This window comes from Python bivittatus, unplaced genomic scaffold, assembly GCF_059951505.1.
Source record: "Python bivittatus isolate LINGU-HERP-01145 unplaced genomic scaffold, Pbiv_v1 ctg000340_np1212, whole genome shotgun sequence".
Classification (NCBI taxonomy): Eukaryota; Metazoa; Chordata; class Lepidosauria; order Squamata; family Pythonidae; genus Python; species Python bivittatus.
The window spans coordinates 4,403,172-4,425,319 of NW_028277056.1; the positions used below are offsets into that span (position 1 = coordinate 4,403,172).

The 22,148-nt window shown below is 40.4% G+C and overlaps 1 protein-coding gene across 1 annotated transcript in view; it reads left to right on the top strand.

Moving 5' to 3' along the window:
• UVRAG (UV radiation resistance associated) overlaps positions 1–21,662 on the top strand; it is a 76,526-nt gene extending 54,864 nt beyond the window's left edge. Inside the window, exons 13-15 of the mRNA XM_007436422.3 lie at positions 2,196–2,274; positions 14,183–14,274; positions 19,566–21,662. Of these exons, the coding sequence (XP_007436484.1) occupies positions 2,196–2,274; positions 14,183–14,274; positions 19,566–20,256 (862 nt within the window). The 3' untranslated portion in view covers positions 20,257–21,662. The remainder of the gene's footprint in view (positions 1–2,195; positions 2,275–14,182; positions 14,275–19,565) is intronic.
• The last annotated feature ends 486 nt before the right edge of the window (positions 21,663–22,148 follow it).

Genomic DNA, 22,148 nt, shown 5'->3' on the forward strand with positions numbered 1-22,148 from the left:
TTTAAACTAAGGCCTGCTGAGGTATAATAAATCACTGCTTTTGCCAACAGGGTCTTATTATCCACAAAATAAGAATATTCACATATGCATAAAACTGAGGCAGACTAGTCCTAGTGACTTCACTACATAGTTCTCTGGTGAACTAAGCTTTCACGTCTTCTGTTTTTAATATTTCAGCCTGAGAACCTTCTTGGACAAAATGCATCACTTTTAAGAGAAGACAAGATGTTAGGAAGTCCGCCCAATGCTTCAGCTTCTTTTCTGACTCCAGAAGTTGGATATTTTAGCTGAGATATTGATAACAGTCCAAGAACTTGATGCTGAATTTTATTATATTTAGGGGAAGATGTGCAAAGTAAGGGGGATGTGCCTGCCAATGTTTGAGAAATTAGGGAAGAAAGGAGATATTTATTAGAGATTTGTATATTTATTTATTTGGCACATACACTTGCTAATCCACATTGACCTTTTAACTCCTGGATAGTATTTTAAATACAGCTTTCAGAAAGCCTGTAAACATTTGAAAATGTAAGCCGTCCTATCTCCTACTGTCACTTTCATAGGATGAATTGTTTTGGGAGCTTCCTAAGAGCAATAGGCCTTGAAAGAGCAGGACTTCAAGAAGAAATCTGGCTAGCACATACAGACAGTCCCCTACTTACAAACAGGTTACGTTCCAAGAGGCTGTTTGTAAGTCTGTTTTGTTCGTAAGTCCAACCAAGTAAGAAATTAAAAAAAAAAAGAAAAGAGACAGGGCAGCAGTGTGGGAAGAGGAGCCCTATCTTCCGCTGCCAGTGTGTCACCAGGTGAAGGAGGAGAGGGGGTGGTAGCCTCCTCAAATGCAAATGGAAGGCGGGAGAAGGCAGGAAAGGATTCGTTTGTGGTACGCTGCAAACGAAACCTTTCTCAACTTCTCCCAACTTCTGGTTCCAACTTCCGGCCCGACTTCCAGATCCAACCTGTTAGTATCGGCGAAAGTTTGCAACATGAAAGTTTGCAAGTAGGGGGCTGTCTGTATTCGTTTCTAAATTTTTTTGAGATGGCAGTTGAAGCATACGTTTCAGCGTTTGCGTACGAGACAGAATGAAATGCTTGTGTGTGACCAAACATTGGATGAAATCCAGCTAATGACCTGCCAAAAGAAGGACATTATCAGTAGAATATGAAAGGCCGATTGGTTCTTTCTCCTTTTTCCCCACCAGTGAGTTTTGCATACCAATTGATTTTGCCCACTTCTTTTAGCTGCCTCGCCTTTTTTATCTCTTCAAATGGGTGAGGGTTATCGAATGATGGTTGGCAGTTACCTCTGCGAATTTATGTATTCACACTGTAATCACAACAAGCGTATTGCACCAATCAATTACATCTGTGGCAGGCAAAAACCTTTCAGTCACAAGTTTTTAACAATAGGGGTGGGCCCCAAAAGAACAAGAGCCCACCCATTATTAGAAATTCTTGAAATGATTCCCTCCTAAACCTTTGTTTCCTATTCTGGCAAACAGTATTTCATTTCATTGTTTAGGAAAATGAATACTTTGTCCACACTAGACGACTTTTGTGTAATTTATTGTAATTGTGTCCTTTTTATAATTCAAGTCTTGTTGCAGTTGGATGAAATAACTCGCTAGATACTGAAATGATTTTTTAATGTTTTATATAATAAAAGCGGACAATGGAATTTTCCTACACTTATGTCCATGTATAATGTGTTTTACCTTTCTGCTCTGCAGACAGTTTGCATTTATAGATTTGCTAGGTAAGGCTGGGTTGTATATGTAGCAGAATGATTTTATGTTTCTCAATTTGAGGTGACCCATTAAGAGTCTGAAGTATTGTAGAACTGAAATTCTGACTTGGTTACTGTAATTACATGGATAAAACACGTCATGTTAATGGCTATTATTTGAAATGATAGATTTTGGCTTAGTTGCTATAAATAAATTGTTTAATGACATAATTTTATGCCATAGAGATTCTACCAATTTTGTAGGCCACAGTTTTAGTGACCAGGCTACTTCAATTACTACCTGGAAACTGCAGCAGGAAGCATACAAATGCATGCCTGCATGAATACATAAGTATGAAGTAATTTCTTGTTCACGTTTGTGGAAACAATGTGCACGTGCAGGTTTCCTTATTGGAGAAGTGGCAGCAAAAATGTCATTTATTGATACTGTCCTTTCTTTCTGTTCCAGATTTCCACTGTATCCAAAAGGAGGAGAGAAACTGCAATTTGATTATGGTGTCTTCCTTCTGAACAAAAATATTGCACAGGTACGTTCATTCTAAAAAAGTTATCCTTCTGTATCGGAAGAATAGAGATTGAGAGGGAGGAGGCTGTTACAGGTAGTCCTTGGTTAATGCTGGTAATTGGGACCAGAATTTCCATCGCTAAGCAATGTGGTTGTAAAGCACGATGTCACGTGACCGTGCTGTTTAGCGACGGCAGTTCAGGCAGTCCCCTGTGTTAAGCGGATCTCCATGGGTCATTAAGCAAGGACCTCACATGACCACGACTTCTGACTTTCTGCCCACTTCCCCATTAATTTTGTTTGTGAGAAGACAGCAGAGAAGATTGCAAATCACAATCATGATCATGGGATGCTGCGAACAGGTAAAAATCCAGGCTGGTTGCTAAGTGCCCAGATCACGATCATGTGACTGCGGGGGCGCTACAATGGCTGGAACTTCAAAGACAGGTCATAAGTACCCCTCGTACAGTGCCGTTGCAGGTTCGAATGGTTACTGAACGAGTGGTTGTTAAATGAGGATCACCTGTACTTTTCTATCATCATCACAAAGCCATGGGAGTTCTATACCAGAAGCATCTCCATTTATGTGTTCAGTAATTCTCTGCATATTTTGGCTACATTGGGTGCCAGCTTGGCCAGCTAAAGGTTATCCAAAACTAAGAAACTTCAGACCTCAGTTTAAACTGTTGGTCTTTATTTAAATCATTTATTGATTTAAACTAAGCTTACCAGGATCAGAAATATTAAGGCAGACATGGACTATCAATAGATAGCTCTACTGGCTGTGTGAATTATTCTTAAAGTTAACTGGGAACCCTTTATGCTGGATATTCAGTGGTCTGCGTCTTACAGATTCCTCTGGGAATGATAGGGCCGAGATATACAGAGCAGAATCATTGGAAAATCAAAACATTTCCCTGGAGTGGAGATGGAATCTCTGTGAAATTTGCAGAATAGGAACAATGAAAACCACATCTAATTCCTTGGAGAATGTAAGGTGGAATTATAAGCAGGTCAATACAATTCCTACAGATCATTATGGGCGTTGTTTTGAACTAGAAATGGTATATCAGTCTGCTCCATTTCAGCTAGCTGATAATGGCTTCCATCTGTTTAGTTTAAAAGGACCTCTCTCTTTTTTTTCAAGAAGTCATAACTAATCACATACAGCGATTCCTGTATTATTTGGAACTGAAGAGTTGCAGTTTTTTTCTGATGTAAGGCTGACTCATAGGGCAGTGCAAGAAAAGTCTGCTAAGAACTGGAGACTGATTGCAATAAAACTAAGCAACATATAATAGGAATTTGCAAAAGACAAAATTTGCACAGGTGATAGTATAAGTTTGTTTGGATGTCACAGGTAGTCAGAATACACCATATCTCCAGTATGTTAGTACTACCTTGTGCCTGCTGTCTCCTCTGATGAGTAGTTATGGCTAATAAACTACAGATGGCTCCAACTGTGGTTTGTTTGGGGTGAGCACATTTGGAATCTGGAATCATCTTGTGGGTGTACTTACAAAATGACTGCCGTGGAGACCACACAAAATGGTGCCATGGTGTCACAAAGCGCCCATTGATCATAAGGCCAATTGGTGAGGTTGCTGGTTACCACTCCCTCTAGCTCCTTGAGATGTTGTCTACCAGTCCAATCTTGCCTTTGTTTTTATTCTGGCAGGGGGCACATTTCTGAGCAGGACACAGAACTTTTTCTTGTCTACATTGTGGTTTCTTTCTGGAGTAATTTGGCCTCCAAAACTGATCTGTAGGTTGGTAATACTTTCACTGGATGTGTTCAAGTGAAGGGAACCTTTGCCAAGAGTGCTTTCATTTAGATTCCTGCATGAGACACTCAGTGGCCTTAAGAACACCTTCTAATTAATTCTGGGATTATATCTTGTGCCTGATCATCTAATAGCTAAGCAACCTTGACTTTGATATGGCAGTATATCTGTTTATACTCACCCTAGAACAGATCTTGGTGTATATAACAAATTAAAACTGGTCTCCTGTTGCTTGCTTAGACTTATGGACTTTCCTTTTGTTTCACCTTCTTGTCCATAGATCCTGCAAAGCCAGAAATAAGAAATATCGTAGGACACAGCCCAAATTTTTAAAAAATGTTATTAACTAAGAAGTAAAACAAGCAGGACATCATAGCAAAGAGAAGTTGCAAGATAAAAGTCCAGCAGCCAGAAGTAGAGGGCAAAGAATTCAATAATATTTTTTCACTTTAAAAATTGACAAGAAAGCTGTATAAGTAGGCTGATCGTCAAATTGTAGGAAATTAGGAGGAATGAGTGTTACAGTTGGATGGAGTGGTTGGCTGTGCTCCTTCGTTCCATCTGTGATTTGATTTGGGAGGCCAAGGAAGATCTCAGCTTTATTTCCAGTAGTATATTAGAAATAGGAGTGTCTGCAGTCAACACTGATTTAAGCAGCTGTTTATCTCCATTAAGTTTGTGGGCAAAACAGTTGGGTGGGTAGTTTCTCCAGAGTAGGGGAAAATTCTCCAACAGTTTTGTAGACACAGGATTGATGGTAACAGTACCATCACTGCCAAGAAAGCCAATGGAACAGCTGTCCTTAGGTCCTCTCATGGGAAATCAGGGAAACTTCAGACTGATGGAGAAAGAATTGAGCCATGAAAGCCATGATGTTCACACACATCCCTTGGCTATTTTGTCATTACACCAGTGTAAAAATACCACAATCCGTGCATAAGAATTTCTCTCTGAAATTCTTCTTTGAAATAATTTCTAAAGCAAATTCTTCATTGAGAAGGTTGGGGAAAATGCAGCATATCTCTGGCTGCTAGATTGCTGAGGTGAGGGAAAAAATAAATACTTCAAAGAGGTAATACTAAGGTGTAGAAAAAAGTGGGTTAGCCCTTTTGTGTTGAGGTTTGTCCATTGTGTCCATTTTTATTTTAAGTAATTGAAGGACAGGAAGTCCATCAATCCAATGCTTTGATGCTCTCAGGTTGAATTGTTGATTTCCCTTCACTATAGCAGACACGTCAAAGATTTCATGAGACTGGCAGGCACCATTATGGATTTTGGTATGGGAAAAACTTTAAAGAAACAGGGAGCTTTCTGCCATATTCTTCAACACTGAAAACTTGGTTAAATTCTAATGAATGAGGAACTTTTCCTCAAATTGTTCATATTTTTTTATTCTGCATGAATTATTTTTGCTTTCCAAATATAAGACCAATTTTTATTGAATTTAGGGTTTGAGGGAATTAACATCCTTGTGTTATAAAATGTAAGAAAAGCCAATTAAAGTCATAAATAATTGGGTAAAACATCCAAGATGATTTAGGAAAACCTTTTGGTTTATCAAGAGAAATTTGTGTGCTGTGTACTTGTAAGAAGAAGCACAGAGAGCCCACTGTTGAGGAGGCCCTTCACGTTTGACAGAAAATAGAAATTCAGAGCATTGTCTTCATATCATCCTGGGGAAATCCTTACCAAAATAATCCATTCTAAATGGTTCATTCATTAGTCAAATGCCATCTTGTATTTAGTGCTACTCTTGGGATCCTCATTTAGAGAGAGATTGGTTGTCATTTTAAAAATGCAAGAAATTAAAAAGTGATAACTAACATTGATGGCAATTTAAATAATCACATCTGCCCCACTGTAATGTAATGCAGAGGTATTACATTAGGCTGTTGATCTGTTGCTGCACCACAACAAGATTTTCTTGTTGGCCTTGTGAACTTTTAACCATTAAAAAAGCCTCGGTATCTTTCCCCATTGGCCTTGCTTGCTGAGGATATTGTTGAAAGATCAGTGTGGAAGGTGGCCACATAAGATTTCCAAACATTTAGTTTTGCAGCTGTCACTCTTTCAGTCACCCTGACTTCTCAGAAAGGCCAGAAGCATGATACCTCTTCCGTTGGAGTTTGAGCAAAATTTGTGTTAGGAAATGAAAAGCACTGGATAATCCTATGAAATTAAAAGGTAGGCTACAAGGAGCAGTCCAAGCAATAGAAAATCTTACAGGGGCAAATGGGGGGTGGGGGGTGGGATTTATTCTGGTTTGTTCTCTTGTTCAGGTTTTGCCTTCTGTTAGGTGTCTAGCAAAACACATAGCCGGTATTTGTTTTATTGAAGGGAGATTCTCTTGCCTCATTGGATTATTAATTCATACGCTCAGTTCAGGAGTTGATTGTGTATCAGATTGTATTGGGTTTCACTCCAGTTTGAATTTTGTTGACATCTATATTTTAGTACTAGATCTGAACTTCAGACTGCAAGAGCTTTGGGGAAAATCTTTTTTGTTTTGAATGTAATATTAAACCTTTACTTTTCGTGGAAACAAAACTTGTTTTAATTCCAGATTTTCTTGTTGGCCTTGTGAACTTTTAACCGTTAAAAAAAAAAATCCTTGATGTAACATTTAGATTAATGAGCAAGTTCCCTTCAAGTGAGATCATGTAAAGAGAATATACTCATGCAATGAAATCTGATAAACATTGCCTAATGGTATTGAAAAGTTTACATAAATACAAAAGCATAAAGTTTGAGAAGGTTTCCGGTTGTAATGTAAGACTGTCTAGCTGTAAAGAGTTAAAACACTGGTGATACAGGTTAGTGAGTTTTGAGGTTGAAACATTTAAAGACCTCACAGACCTCTAAGTTGCCCTTTTAAACATAAGTGATGTAAAATAGTTTGTTGTGAATTAGAGAACTTTAATGAGTCTACAAATAAAAGAAAAGTTTGTCTTAGCTCCCTCATCATTTTTCTCTCCAGTATTAGAAGGTAACAGGATTTCATATGAGAGAAAATATTTTACTTGAATTTAAACAAAGATCATCAGCAAACCATAATTGGCACCTGATACATCTAATAAGCACTACAGTGCACTGCTGGATCTGAGATCTGTTCCCTAACAGTTATGCGCAGGAGTCTGGTGCCTTTGCCTTCTTTTAATCTCAAGTTCAGGATTTCCAGCTGCTAGAAAGTTGGCATCAAAACGGCAGAAGTAGCCTGTCTGGTGAATGGAACTTGAAACTGAGAATTTGAAGTGTTCCTTAATGAAGCAGGAACTATGCAGGATGGAGGAGGAGGCAGAGTGCGCCAAGGAAGGAAGCATGGGAGGGAGAGAGGAAACATGATTGCAGAGGTGGGAGTGGAGAGAAGAAGGAAGGTTGTCCAGCTTTCTCTCTCAGTTTTCTAGAGGTCTCTGCATGGTGGGGGATTCAGACTTTTCTTCCACCCTCAACAAAGACACAGAGCAGGGCCAAAGCAGAAGTCATATATGGAATCTCGGAAGCCTCACATATGGCCCCAGTTCTCTGTTACTCTTACTAAGAGTAACAGAGAATTGGGGCCATATGTGAGGCTTCCGAGATTCCATATATGATTTCTGCTTTGCTTACTGAATGCTTACTAAACATTGTTTAGTAAGAGGCACAGTTATTAAAAAGAAGCACACAGATAATGTCTAGACCACTGTTTCTCAACCTTGGCCACTTGAAGATGTGTGGACTTCAACTCCCAGAATTCTCCAGCCACACACCTTTTCTCTTTGCCCCCTCTGCTGTCTACTGTCCTTGCCCTGGGATAATTAATATCACCCCATGTAATTATGCTTGGGGGGAAAAATGTTCCATTGCTATAGATTCTTCTCTGAGTTTAGCCTGTTCTCACTTTACCTTTCCTCAACTGCAACCCTTTGGAATCCTATCTGCCAAACATGGTAACTAAGCGTAGAAAAATAACTTTTTTGGTATCACCCTAACCCTAACTTTTTAAAAAAGTGAGATTGCAGCATGTGAGGAAATTTAATCCTTTCCCAGCTACAATCCCTGTTTTAAAATATCCTCCATAGGGCACAGTGGCTGTTCAGGGCTCTGGTTATGTTCTTTGGGTTCAGGGACGCTTCTGTCTTTGAAAGGTTCTGTTCTCTTGTTTTCTTACCCTTATCCATCTTAAAATATTTCTGCATTATATTATAAGAGAATGCAAAACATGCTAATCAAGTTGGTGCTGGAAAGATACAGATTATTATGAATCAGAATGGAAAATGGCTCAAGGCATTCATGGAGATCTTGCTGATCATATTTTCATTTCAAAAGACTTAGATTCTTTCCTTACTGTTGATATGATATTGGTGTCCCCTCATTGTAGTCTTCAACTTCATTGGAAGAGCTTTTCCAGTATTGTATTATAATTTATTGTTGCGCTGTCTAGTTTTTTTGGGAGGAGGAGTCTCTGATGCTTCTGTCCCACAACCTGGAAGTTCGACATTCATTCTGGGGTTCTGCTGCCATGTTGTCTTTATGATGGACATTGGTCACATTATTAGATTGCTTTCTTGCCCCCCATGTTCTTGTCCTCTGCTCCGAAGTAATGAGTGTGGATGTGCTTTTCTAAGGTTCATATTATTGGAGCAATCTATTGTCATACTGGCCAATGGGATGGGATGCTCCTGGCATTACAAACACTTTCATAACTGTAATTGTGCTTACTGTGTGCTAATCACTTTTACTGCTGCTGTTAAAAAACATCTGACTCTCCAGTGGGGTGCACTTTATTTAAAAGACGGCATTTAAATCTTTATAAGAGTCAGTGATTCCAAAGTGATACTTAAAAAGAAAGCTAAAATGATCTCAGACATGGAGCCAAGAAAGCTTTTATCTGACACTCATATTTCTTCTCTATGGTACTATTGAACGCCCACAACAGCTCTGAAATTAAAATGATGAAGTGAAAATAGTGTAAAGTTGTAATCTGTATGTAGAGAAGACTCTCTCCTCTACTGTAGTCTTCCCAGTTTGGCTAATTTTGAATTGATGCTTGCCTTCCTCAACTCTCTTAAAATTCAATTTTTTAACTGAATTAAAACCAGAAAAGCCAGGTTTTTAAGAAAAGTTGTATTGTATTGTATTGGTAATACCTGCATGTAATGTGTGTTTTTTAAAAGTAAAATTAAATAAGGCATTAAGGCATAATGCAAATGGTGTTTTGTTTGGATTTTTCTTAGCTTGCTCAATAGATTCTTTCCCCGAAATGGTTTACTTTGCCTTCTTCTTAACTATGTTTTGACTTCCCAGTCTAGTCTGCAGCTAGAACCTGCTAACCACGTTTGGCTGTTTTGAGATCAGCCGAGCTTGATGTGACTTTATTACTTAATTTTTAGTAAACGAGTTCTTGAAATAGACTTTCCTTTAGTACCAGTCTGCTGTTTGAATGACCAGGAGAGTTTTTCCTATTGAAGATAAAATTTCAGCAGGTGCCCTGTGCTGAAAAAATTGCACCTGCTGAAGCTATCTCTGCTGCTCAACTCTTATACATTTGTTAATGCCTTTTTTGTTGTCTGCCTTGCAAAAGGTGTTCCACAACGTGCAGAAACGGAGCTCTTGTGCTACTGGATTCTTGTGTCTTACTGTTTTCTTGCACTCTGCCTAATTTTGCTTGGCCCTAAAAGGGTAGAGCATGAGTACATATGAATGTGTCACTGTACCTTGAAATGGGTATTGTAGAACTAGAAAATGTGCGAAGACAAGCATACAGAATCATTGAGAACTAGATAACTGTTCTAGATGTACTGTTAGATTATCCAAATTATGAGGCCTTGAAGAGTTATGGTAGTTACCTAGAACAGCTTTAAACATGTTGGCTGCATGTTTTTTCCAGATTCAGAGGCATTAGATACTATAAACAACTATTGGAAATTTCATTTTATTATTAAGTAATAGTTCTTTATGCTTTTATTATACTTTTTTTTAACTTTTAGATTGAGGTTTTCCTTATGTGTTACTTTTTCTTTGTAATAGTGTTCTTTTAAGTAGATACTTTCTTATTGAATAGTTTGGAATCAAAATAATACATTTTGTTTTCAGTGTTACTATTTGTACTCTGTATAACATTCAGCAGAAATTGCTCTGAAAAGAAATTGGATCTTTTGCATGGAAAGGAAAAGTTCTGCCATGAAGCTTCACCCTCTCCAGGCAATAGATAGGCATTTGTCTTAACAGCTCTATTGTCTCTGTGTTCCTAGCTTATGATCTCAGTCAAAACAAATGGTGATATTTGTGGAAGTACCTTACCTTGAGATTTTGTTTTCATGGAGTCTATCAGCTATTAGCATGGATGAATTTATGCTTCTCCGGGAGGCCAAGGCTGATCTTGTCTCTTTTCTTAACCTAAATCTTAAGTAGATTTCTATAAAAAAAAATAGTAGAACTAGCCTCTTGCCAATGGCTGTACTGCTGGGATACCATCATAAAACATTTTGTGAGCAAAAAGATGTTCGGAAACGGAGCAGCAACTGTTAATGAAGGAAGTGAGATAGAGACCTTGCAAATGACATAAAGTCCATAGGGTCCCTTTGAATGAGAGAAGCAAGCATCCAGGAGTAAGCAAAGCAAAGGGTCTGAAAGCTCAGGAATGAGAAAGTTGTAGAAGAGGAGAAGGAGAGAGGAGAATGAAATGGAGCAGATGTGCAAAGGAAACCTAGGGAATGGAGAGCGGGTCCCGTATCAGTATTGCTGAACAAGAGAAGCTGAGCCGTGGACTTAGAACTGAAGAATGGACAAGCTGAGAAGAAACAAAGAAGATTAAGCCAAACATGTGATCCAGTGATGGAGAATGTTGATAGGAAAGAGCTGACAGGTAAGCAGAGGGACTGAGGGGTACAGTCCTGCAGCCTGTAAAAAGAGGGGTGTTTTTTTGTTTTTTTTTAAAGACTTTGACTGATGGAGAATATGTATAAATAGCAACCTAAGAGAGATAACTTGGCATCTTTATTCTCACCATTCATTGCTCACTGCTTGGGTCCTCATGGTGGAAATCTAGAAAGGTTTCTTAACTGAAATCCATGCTGTCTTATTTTAATCTCCACCAGCAAGGTGTCTTAAAAAATAATTATGAAATGTACCACTTTAAATTTTGATTAAGACCAAGTTAAGCAGCTTTAAAAGTAGATGGTACCCAATGAATCTCATAATCCATGGGAACATAAGAAAATAGTAGAATTAAATTTGTAATGAAAACTGCAAGATGTGATGTTCCCAGGCAGACACTTGCTAATGACAGACATTATTGATTTTCAAAGCAATATTCCCCCATAAATAGTGTTGTTCAGCTAGAGATTTCTTGCCAGAAATCCAATAGGATTCTTTTATTCAGAATCCTGAATAAATGCTTCAGAGGCTCTGGTGACTTCCTGTAGGAGAGAGTCCCTAATTATGGAATAGAGTATATATTGATTAGCGCTAATTCCTTGGGGACTTTATATAGCATCGCATAGCTATAGCAAAAGCATATTTTAGCTGGCAAAAATCAAACTACTGCTGTGATTTCTGTGGGGATGGTTCAGTAGTGGACTGTCACATGTTGCTCCAGGTAAAGTTTGTGGACTGCTGTTATGGTCACCTCACATGCACATCACATTATAGAATAGTCTGACCTTACAGTGTTTCAGGTGTGACTATTTTAGGCCTGTTTTACTGGACGGATTATGGATAGCATTCTTTACACCCTGGGACTTGAACTTTCCAACTAAGAACTTCTTTAAGTATCTCTAAGAATCTTCCAGATTCTTCCCATTCCTGGGATCTGGCTTTAAATTATATTCAGTGGTTCCAGTGGATCTACAGGGATAACTGGCTTGTGGGAATCAGTGTCAGTGTAATATAATGTTAGCATGTTTAGTCATGCTAAAAGTAATTGTGCTTAGCATGTTTAGATCATGCTAAATCTTCCTGAATCTAAGCTCCCTAGCAGCTTTGACCTCTAAACTGTGGGCCTGGAACAAAACTTGCTTACTAGTGCACTCCTCTTCCTGTTGTCTTATTCCTGCTGGTTCACCTTGCCTGGCATACTTCTGCCCTCACCAACTTTCTCTTATATTTGTAAAAACCTAGGGTGACAGGACATGCCAAACACCTTTGAAGCGTGAAGCAGTTCCTTAAACATTTCCATTATGGTATCATGTATCTCTCAAGGGGCTTACTACTGCAACCACAGAAGATCTGCAAAGAAACACATTTTGCCTAAAGCTGAGACCTCCAGTCACGGAAAATAAGTATCTCACTCTTGTTCTGCTGAAAGTAATGAGATTCCTGATAGGCTCAAGTTCAGGACACTTGTCCTTCTGGAAAAATAGAATGATGGGAGAACGGGCAGAAATATGGGAAGGCATGGAAGGCAAAATGGATAAGTCAGAATCCCCCAGTTCCATTTTAAAAAAAATGTCTAGCCTTTCTAAAAGCAAAGGTTTTTCATAAAATTTAACTGGTGGGCAGTGGTTACTGTCCCCTGAAAATCAAAATCAGAAAACCAGTCTTTTCACGTAGCTGTGCTTGAACTGTTAGAACTAAGGTTGTAGGCTTGCCCCAAAACAAGGTAGTTTGTATTACAAGTAGTCCTTGTTTAGTGACTGTCTCGTTCAGCGACTGTTTGCAGTTATGCCAGAATGGCACTTGTGGTGTCAAGCAGTTCCATGCTCTACCTTTGGCTCATCTAGAAGCAACTCTGCCTAATCTATACAAAGCATCAGTTTCCTTTCCTGACAGTCCATATTTCAGCCCTTGAACACAGATAAATCATGGCTTCTCCTATAACATCATGCTGAAGGAAATGGTAACTGAGAAGAGGTGGAAGATGAATTGCTCTGTAATTTTACAAGTCGTGTTCAAAGTAATGCTTTATCTTTGATTATGGGTGGTTGAAAAATGATTTCTTTTAAAGTAACCAGATACAGCTATGTAGTGAACGACCACAACAAAACTAAAACACACGTGCAACAACAACATCCCATAAATGCCACAGTGATGTCTTTGTATCCTGGCATTTGATGCGTGTATTAAGTTGCGGCACTTTCATGATGACATCAACAGCAGCGTTTTGTCGTTTGACCCTCGGGTGGATGCCCATGATATTATCTGTTGCTTAGTTCCTCTGATCAAAATGTTGTAGGCTTATTTAATATTTTCTATCCATTCCTGAAGAATAGCAGTGCACACACAAGTACAGTTCTGCTTGTGTTCAGCAGGAATAAAAGGGAGCAGGCTGAGCACTGCGGGCCCCCTCCGGTCTTGCTTTCTTCAGTCTGATGTGGCTTGTGCAGGATGCCTTGTTTGTCCCCTGCAAGTCAGCAGAAATTTTGTGCATCGGTCAACTGGATTTCTGAGGAGCAAACTCTCCCAAGCAGGACATGCTGTTTACTAGTCATACTAGTACTCTGTGCCCTCACCAAAACTGCAAAGGCAGTCTTGAGATGGAGAATGATAAGATTATTTCATTATGGGATGGTTCTGTCTCATCTTTTACTATTTCACTGTGCTGATGTTCCATGCTTAGCACACCTGTACTTGCTGCTTGTGGAGGTGGGTGACCTCGTTTATTTTTAGGTCAGCGTGCCACTGATATACAGCATCCCGCAGCGTCCTATACAATCTGGTTAGCTGTTCCTTTAGTCTGTGGAGCCGAGGGGCAGAGGTGACATGGAAGAGAGGTTGAGCATGAATTCTGTACCATAGCTTAGCCCGAGCACTCCTGCTCCTGTATACGGTACATTCGAATTCCTGCTGATTTGTCTGCAGGTGTCAGTCTTTGAATGTCTTTCTGTGTAAGAGTCTGAAAGTATCTCTGTGACATCTTGTGCCTCTGCCATGGATCGTTACAAGTCTCTTCAAAACATAGAGTGTCCCCCTATGTATGCTCACATACGCAAGTCAGCAGGGTTTATTTATTTATTTCTTCGAATTTATATATGCCACCCATCTCTCTATACAAATTCCCTTCCTCCTAAGTGTCCATACAAGTTCAGTTCTCAAATAGCAAAGTTCTTTCCCTGGACTCTGAAGTCCTTAATCATTCAGCTCACAACACAACCCACCTCCTCGAGGTCCTCTGAAGCATCTCCAGCTGCTTGGAATTGCCTTCTAAATTTCTCTGTTCTCTCTCCACAGCTTAGATACCAACATGGGCTGGGGACTCCAGATCTAAGGCAGACCCTTCCCAACCTGAAAAACTTCCTTGAACATGGGCTCATGGTTAGATGGTGAGTAGTTCTGTTTTGTTCTGCATTTCAGTAATGGAAAAAGTAGCTGAAGGTTAAACATTTTCAGAAAACACAGTTTTCACAGAATATGGGTAATTATGCAATTTTGTGTGCTATCTTTAATTATGACCGAAGATGCTCTTGTTGGATTAATGTGATAGACCTCCTGCCCTGCTTGCTGTGTTTGATAAGGCTGATTCTGCTGTAGCCCAGGTATGGCTTTTGCTGAGATAATTTTGACCAAACCAAAATACTCCTGATTAGCTTATAGCTCACTGCAATGTATGAAATGGGAGGAGGGGGGAGGCACTTTGAAAAATATGGAACTTGGAGGTAATATAAGGCTATATTATTAATTAAGGCCAGCATAAAACAGAAGATATGTTTTTCTTTAAACCCAAAACAATCACATTCCAGATCAGCCATGGATTGGGAATACCCAAACCCAGAATGGGTTTGCTATTCTGGGCTTGGGCCAAAGCCAAACCCACAGGGATCCTGGAGTGATTTTACTCAGTAAGTAGAACAAGGCTGATATGTGTTATCCCATCTCCCTTTCCCCCTCAGCACCCACTGACCTGACTCTCCCACATCTTCCCACTGTCTCTCCCTTCCCTCAATTCCCCAGCCTCCCCTTAGCTGTTGCCAGTATCCTTGGCTTTTACCTATTCTCTGCCTGAAGGACCACATTTTATTCCATATACACACCAAATGTTTCATTTGGGTGCAGACACCCCAAAACAGCTGCTTCATGCATGAACCAGTTTGTACCTCTCTATTTTCAGTTATGCTTCAGGCAGCTTTTCTAAGTATATCTTATTAAGATTACTTTGTTCTATATTGCTCTCATTTCTGTTTCTATATATTCCCATACTCTTATTTGCCAGTATAACAGGAGAAACTAAAGCATGGTGAATGAAGCCCTGAGCGATTTGTACCATGTGTAATCTGTTCCTGTGTTTGACAGTTGACATTCCCTTGTCTTTTTAGTTATTTCAGTAGTGGTGTTGGGTTGGTCTAAGAATTAGGATCACTTGAACAAAGTTTTCCCATTTTGCCCTAGGAATTTGGGGTAACTTAGAGAAAGCAATTTAACTTCATTTGCTTCCTACTTCAAAAGAGAGAGAGAGAGAGAGAGAGAGAAATGTGCAAGAAAACCCTGATGAAGGAAGCTCTGACTCATACTGATGTAAGCCATTATAAACGCCCGCGGCTTCAGGATGCCTTCTTTTCATTTTAATTTGAGGCACTGCTTTGCGTGTATGGGGAACATTCAGGGATTTCATCCTGTCTCCCTATGTCAGGCCCAGCCCAAGAACAACGTTGAAACAGTCCAGTTGAGTTCAGTTCCTTTATTTGCTTATGCCATATAGACAGAATCTTGCCAGACTAACTGTACTACAGCAACTAGTGGATATACCCTGGGAGATTCTAGGGAGTCGCTATCCTGAATCTTTTTCTATTCTCACGCTCCCCCTGTGGACTGTGTTGCCTCTTGTCTCCTTTCCCCTCCTGGAATGCATTCCCTCCTTCCTGATAGCCTTGATTTCTCACATCACCCTCCTCTTTGTAGATCCATTAAATCACACCCTAGCACAGGGTTCCTCAACCTTGACAACTTTAAGCTGGCTGGGGAATTCTGGGAGTTGAAGTCCACCCATCTTAAAGTTGACAAGGTTGAGGAACCCTGCCCTAGCACTTTGGCTGCAAGGTGCCCCAAATTTGTTTACTTGTTTGTTTGTTGCTCACGGCAGTGTACAAAAAGTAAAAATATAAAAACCCATAGCTGTCATCTTCTTTAAATGGGCCAACTCAAAGTGAGTTGCTCTCCAAGTTATGCTTTGGGATATAAGTAATCAAGTCTAGAAAGCAGGTGGCATTGAGCAGAATCGTGGAACAGAGGCTGTTATTCTGTTCATTTGAACAGGTCTTGAAACTGCTGTACTGCACTTTCTGGCACTCAGTATGAATCCCAGGTGTAGAGATGCCCACATTTCATGACATTACAAAAAAACAACACACACACACACATACACCCAGCCCATCAGCATGATATACTTAGCTGATTAGATGCTGCTCTGGTGGTGCTGCACCAGTCCAGTAGTTGGCCCTTTCTAATTCCTGGACTGAGTTCAAGCTCCTTGCCTGAAGGCAAAAAAATAAAATGATGTCGATTTTATTTTTTTGCAAGAGGTGTCATTTGAAAGTCAAACCCTCTTGTGTCCTAGTCCTCAGTTTGCTCTGCCACCTCCTGGCAATTGTATCATTATTCTGCATTATTTCAAATGCAGTACAGTCTGATCTTTAAAGAGATGCGATTCTGTTTTCCTTTGGTTAAGCACAGCTAACAAGATATTGGCCAAAGCGTCATTTCAGGTGGCTTTAAGTTGCTTCCATTTCTTGCTATTCATAGAAGAGCATAGAAGAGAAGAGCAGGGAGTGGGGAAATAAATCAGATGTTTACCTAATTATTCTTTTTCCTTAAGGCGTTCTTATGCCATGGATTGAAGCCACACATTTTGGCTGGTGGCCAGAAAATCATGACTTTTTTTTTTTTAATTTTAACTAGCTGTGATCAAGTACTATTCTTAAAGGGAAGAGTTTATAACAAAGGGAAGACCAATATTTGAGATTAAGAACCATATTGTCCCTTCAGAAGTGTGTGTAAATAACAAGAGAAATGGTTTTTGAATTGTTGCAATGGTTAATTTTGTTTATATCACATCTTTCCTCTTTGAACTGCCCAAGGCATTTTTTTAAATTTATTTTTTTATCTATGTATGTATGTATGTATGTATGTATGTATGTATGTATGTATGAAGATAAATAAAAATAACAGTGGAAGTACATCATCTTTATCTGACACTGACATCATGTACCAGTGAAAAGGAAAATACACCCACTTATTTTAACAGGCAACAGTTGGTTTTAAGGGGATTACTGCCTCAAAAATATTCAGGTGAACAGGCATAACAGCGTCGACACTAAGCACACTTGCAAACAAATCTGTTCCACTCAGTTTCTTCGATGGTCATCAGAACTTACTTGCAGGACCAGCCCTGAATGCCCTGCTCACTACCAAGTCTCCTTGATGACAAAAGTAAGCCCACTGCACATGTGATTATCACACGAACGTGTTCCCATAGTCAGGGCAAAGTTTACACTACCTGTACTTTACCCCCACTGCCTCACTCCTCTTCAGAAAACCAGGGAGCCTTCTGCGCTCTCCATGACTGCAGAGCAGTTGGGTTAGTGGCCTTCTGCTGTTCCAGAGAGGTTTCATGGATTCAGCAGAATCACCAAGCACGTTGTCGGAAAAATTCCCCAAGGCATTCAGAAATCCTTCATATTTGAGGGCAGACCATGTCCCTAGGTGGCCAACTCAAATCTCAGTGGGAGTTGATCTGAGGTAGGAAACTGATCTTCACTCCGCAGACCGCCAGATCACTTGGAATGATGGGAAAGTGGAACAGGTTTTGGTTAGGAGCAGAATGGAGAATAATTTTACTGCCAAAAACACTACAGAAGAAAGCATGTCGTGACTTTGTATGATTAATTAAGTGTAGATTCTTAAAGATGGGCTATGCTTCAATGGCATTTTAACTTCAAACATTAATCAAGTTTATGTCTCACTGCCAAGAGTCTTTTTATGATTGTGGCAGGATATAAATATGATTAATAAATTAAAAAATATAGATATAGATATGTTTTCGAGGCGGGTGTTCCAATTAGCCGCTTAGTCCATAGAGTCCTTATGCAAACCAGATTTTTCAAACTCAGTGGCTCCCGTATTCCTAGGGAGTCTAGTGAAAGCTCTAGTAGGCCAGGAATTGTCAGAGCTGTAGTCCTGAAGACTTGCGGCATGGGAAGATGAATGGGAAGATCCAGCTTTTATTAGAGTGTGAAATGCTCCCTTGAAGAGGATTTTATTTTCTGCGGTTAGGAAAGAGCCAAACGTCAGACCTTTTGGATTTAAAACAAAACAAAACACCTGCTTTGTGACAGTATGCGATGGAAGGGAGGGGATACATTATACCTCAACAGAACTTTAGTATTAACTCTGGAATTTATCAGAAATGGGAAAAGCAGAAGCATCTGACCTCAGGTACAATAGCTAAAGTATAAACTTATATATGATCCATGTGGAATTTGGAATATTAAAGTTGCCTGGAACTCAGGTAAAGAAGGTGGGTGTTCTGTAAATGTTTAATACATGACCACGCTATGAAATGGAAAGAAGAGGGACAGAGTATCCCCTGTCTGTTTCATTTCTAGAAAAAAAAAATCAATATCTTGTAGCATCTTAATGACAACATTTTATTAATGCATTTGCCTACTAGAAGCTACTTCTTCATACCTGTGGGATGTTTGATTCAGTCGTCAGGTGTGTATGTGGACGTGGATGGGCTTGTGGCTGGGGAAAGAGGAGGAAAAAATAAAAATGGGAATGAAATGCAAAGGGACCGCTCATTAACTTTTGAATTAGTGCTCAGAGGCATACAAAATAAATGTTCACCTTTCATCTTTCAAAATGATGAGCCATTATTGGTGATAATATGCAAATAAACCCCTCTGTGGTAGGAACTTAACTAATGAATTTATTAGAATGCAAACGTCTATGGAATGCACTCTTGCTTCATCAGTGCCAAATGAATAGAATTGAATTTTCTGATAAACTTGTTCAGGAAATGGATTTTCTTGTGAACTTAACATGGTATTTTACTGTTGTAATCATGGGTTCTGGTGTGTGGGAAAAAGAGGTGGGAAAAATTATGGACAACTTGAATTTTTAATTCAACCTGTTATAAAAAAAAAAAAAAAATCCTTCAAGTCGTGTTCTAAACTCTTTAGGTTTAAAAAGTAATGGAATTGGGCTTTCACGTAGGAAACTCATGAATCACAAAGTTCATTAGTTGCCCTAGCAAAGTTGTTCTTTTCCTCTGTTTTCCTTCATGATATTGTGAAAATGATAAGAGGTAACTTGGAGGGGTGGAGCTTTGAAGGCTTTTTAGTCCAATAAAGGTCCAGTAGAAGAACTTCTCCAGGTCATTCAGTCAGAAGGGCTGGGTCTGCTTCATCCAGGGGCTAAAGATGGCTTCCCTGTGCCTGCACTGTGACTGTGGCCACCAGATTGAGGTAGCCAGCTGGATGGAGTTGAGTCCACCAAAACCCGGAGGTGAGGTGGAGCTATTCTGTTTTCTGAATTGCAGCCCTGCCTCAGCTCAGCTCTCTACGTTCTGCACATTTCTCTAAAAGCCGGCTTATTTTAACCCTCATTCTGTTTTTCACAGCGATCGCCATCACGTTTCCAGTGCCATTCCAGTTCCAAAGAGACAAAGTTCTGCGTTTGGGGGTTTGGATGTTGGCTTTTCCAGCAACCACCCGTCTCCAGACAAGGGGCTTCGAAAACGGGCTAACTCTGAGAACGAGAGACTGCTGTATAAGACTCCCCCTCCAAGTTACAACTCTGCTTTAACCCAGCCCATCGCCATTGTAGGAGAGCCTGAGAAAAGGGGTGCATCCTTATCATCCTCCTTAGACACTTCCATCGACTTCTCAAAAGAAAGCAAAAAGGGAGAGGATTTGTGTATTGGTGTAAACGGTGAGAACAGGAGCTTGAGTGGTTCCCAGAATCAGCAGGAGGCTTTCCGGGGACCTTCTCGTGCAATAAATGGCACCCCGTTCTCCAGCGAGCACCCCAGTACTGCAGCTCCCGAGCAGTCGGGTGTGTTCCGCGGCCCTCTGGGCACTGATCTGCTTTGTACTGTGGAGCAAGCGGAAGAGATCATGGGCCTGGAAGCTATGGGGTTTGGCTCAGGAGATCAGCTCGCAGCCTTTAATTACATCCCGGTGGATCACGCGGTGGCCGTGGAATGCGATGACCAAGTCCTGGGGGAATTTGAAGAGTTTTCCCGAAGGATCTGCGCACTGAACAAGGACACCCCCACTTTCCGCCGGCCACGGAAAGGTTCTGATAAGTAGCCTTGGATGCAGTGGTGGGGCTGCACATTGCAAAGAGGACGTGATGATATGCCTGGAGTGAAGATAAAGCTTGCACTCATAATCCTGATCAGTTATGGGGTGGGAGGGGCAGTAGGGAAGAAAGCAACTCTTGCTACGGTTTGGGAAGTACACACGACCACCATTTACGACCATGTGGATCAGAATCTGCTTCCTCCCCTGTTTTTTTAATACTCACAAATTGCTTTGGCAATTCAGTTGGGTCTTTTGCTCATTTTTCCCCCCAAGTTTATTATTGAGGTTTCTTCCCATCCTTTCAGGAGAGATTAGCTCAAGCTTTTACCGGCAAGGCTCTGCGTGCCTGTCTACAGATGTGCTCACGCAGGAGCTCGTGTTCTCAGCAGCTTGTTGCTTCAGCCAGGCCTCGCAGCTTTCTGGTTCAGAGGCACGCGCAATGTTTTTGTTGTTGCTTTGCTTGGGAAGCAGATGATAAACAGTAGGAAGACCCGCCACTCGCGAAGCCTGGGCAACACTCCCATCCCCACGCCACTTTATTTCTTTCCTCCCTCCTCCTCATTACTCTTGTGGTTAGCAATTCCACGCCTGCCCCAGAGAAAAGAGTGGAATCCCATGCGTTTCAGAGGGTCGTATGCCGGAGAGGCGATCCGTGGACTGTACCATTTGCTTCCAAGAATAAAATGAATATGCTTTAAATGTCGCCCCAACTAATATGTGATTAAGGGGCCTTCTCCATTCCAGGAATAAAATCATGTTTTGCTTTGAACCAGTAGGCAACTATGCACACTCAAACCAGGCTTGTCAACGGAAGATGCTGCTTCTAAAGGATGCTCGCTTTCCTGCCTCCTTGGGGGTGATCGGATCTGCTACAGGAGTGTCTCATGGGACCATAATCTGTAACAAAGCAGCCTGTGGGCGCATTATTATTATTGTTATCATTAAGTTTATTATTCACTATTTCAACCTCAGTCAAACAGCGAAACAGTTTACAAACATGCAAGCCAGACTTTGTACACACACACACATGCATGTGTGCACATACACTCAGTGCAATAGATTTGGGATTACCTGAATTGGATTGAATTGAATTGTGCTTTCTGCAGACTTTTTCAAATCATTTGAATCTCTTTTTTTAAATAAAGGAAACTGACCAAACAACCCATATTTTTAAGCTGGAGTTGTCTTCAACAGTTTATCGACAGGGCAAATTTGACTTCAGGTGAGGTAGTTCCCCACATATTTCCGACTGCACTAACGTATGAGTGGGTTTTCTGGTCTGCTTCAGACTCCCGAGGATCTGCCTTTTGGAGGTCAAATAAGTCTAGCTCTTGCTTTCTACATTGTGTATCAAGGTCTGGGCTCAACTGTGAGCTCATAAATATGTATTGCAGAATAAAAATTTAATTTACTTCATGACCGATGGGAGCTTCTTTCCCCCGTTTACTGGTTCTACAGTGTCAAGCAGTAAAATTGAAATGGTTGTTGAGGAGTCCGTCTGTTGGTGCATTGTGAACTTTGAGCACGGAAACACATGCAAGCATTTCCCTGTGGCTGCAGCATTCCACAGCAGTGGCTTTTCCCCAGTTGCCTTGCAGTTACAGACATGATTGAAAATGTGTTCCTTTACCTAACCCAGAGTTTCCCAATCTGGGTATCTCAACTCCCAGAATTCCCTTGCTCAGACATCTAAAAGTTGGAAGTCCACATGTCTAGATATGGCCAAGGTTGGGAAACACTGATCTAACTGTGTTGCTGTGCATCTTCCGTTCACAAGCAAATGTATGTTAACACATGATTATATACACCCACCCACACACTCACATCATGCATGCATTGTTACAAAAGAGAAAAATGGGATTGATCCGTGGCATAGCTCTTGAATTTGTTTATGGTTT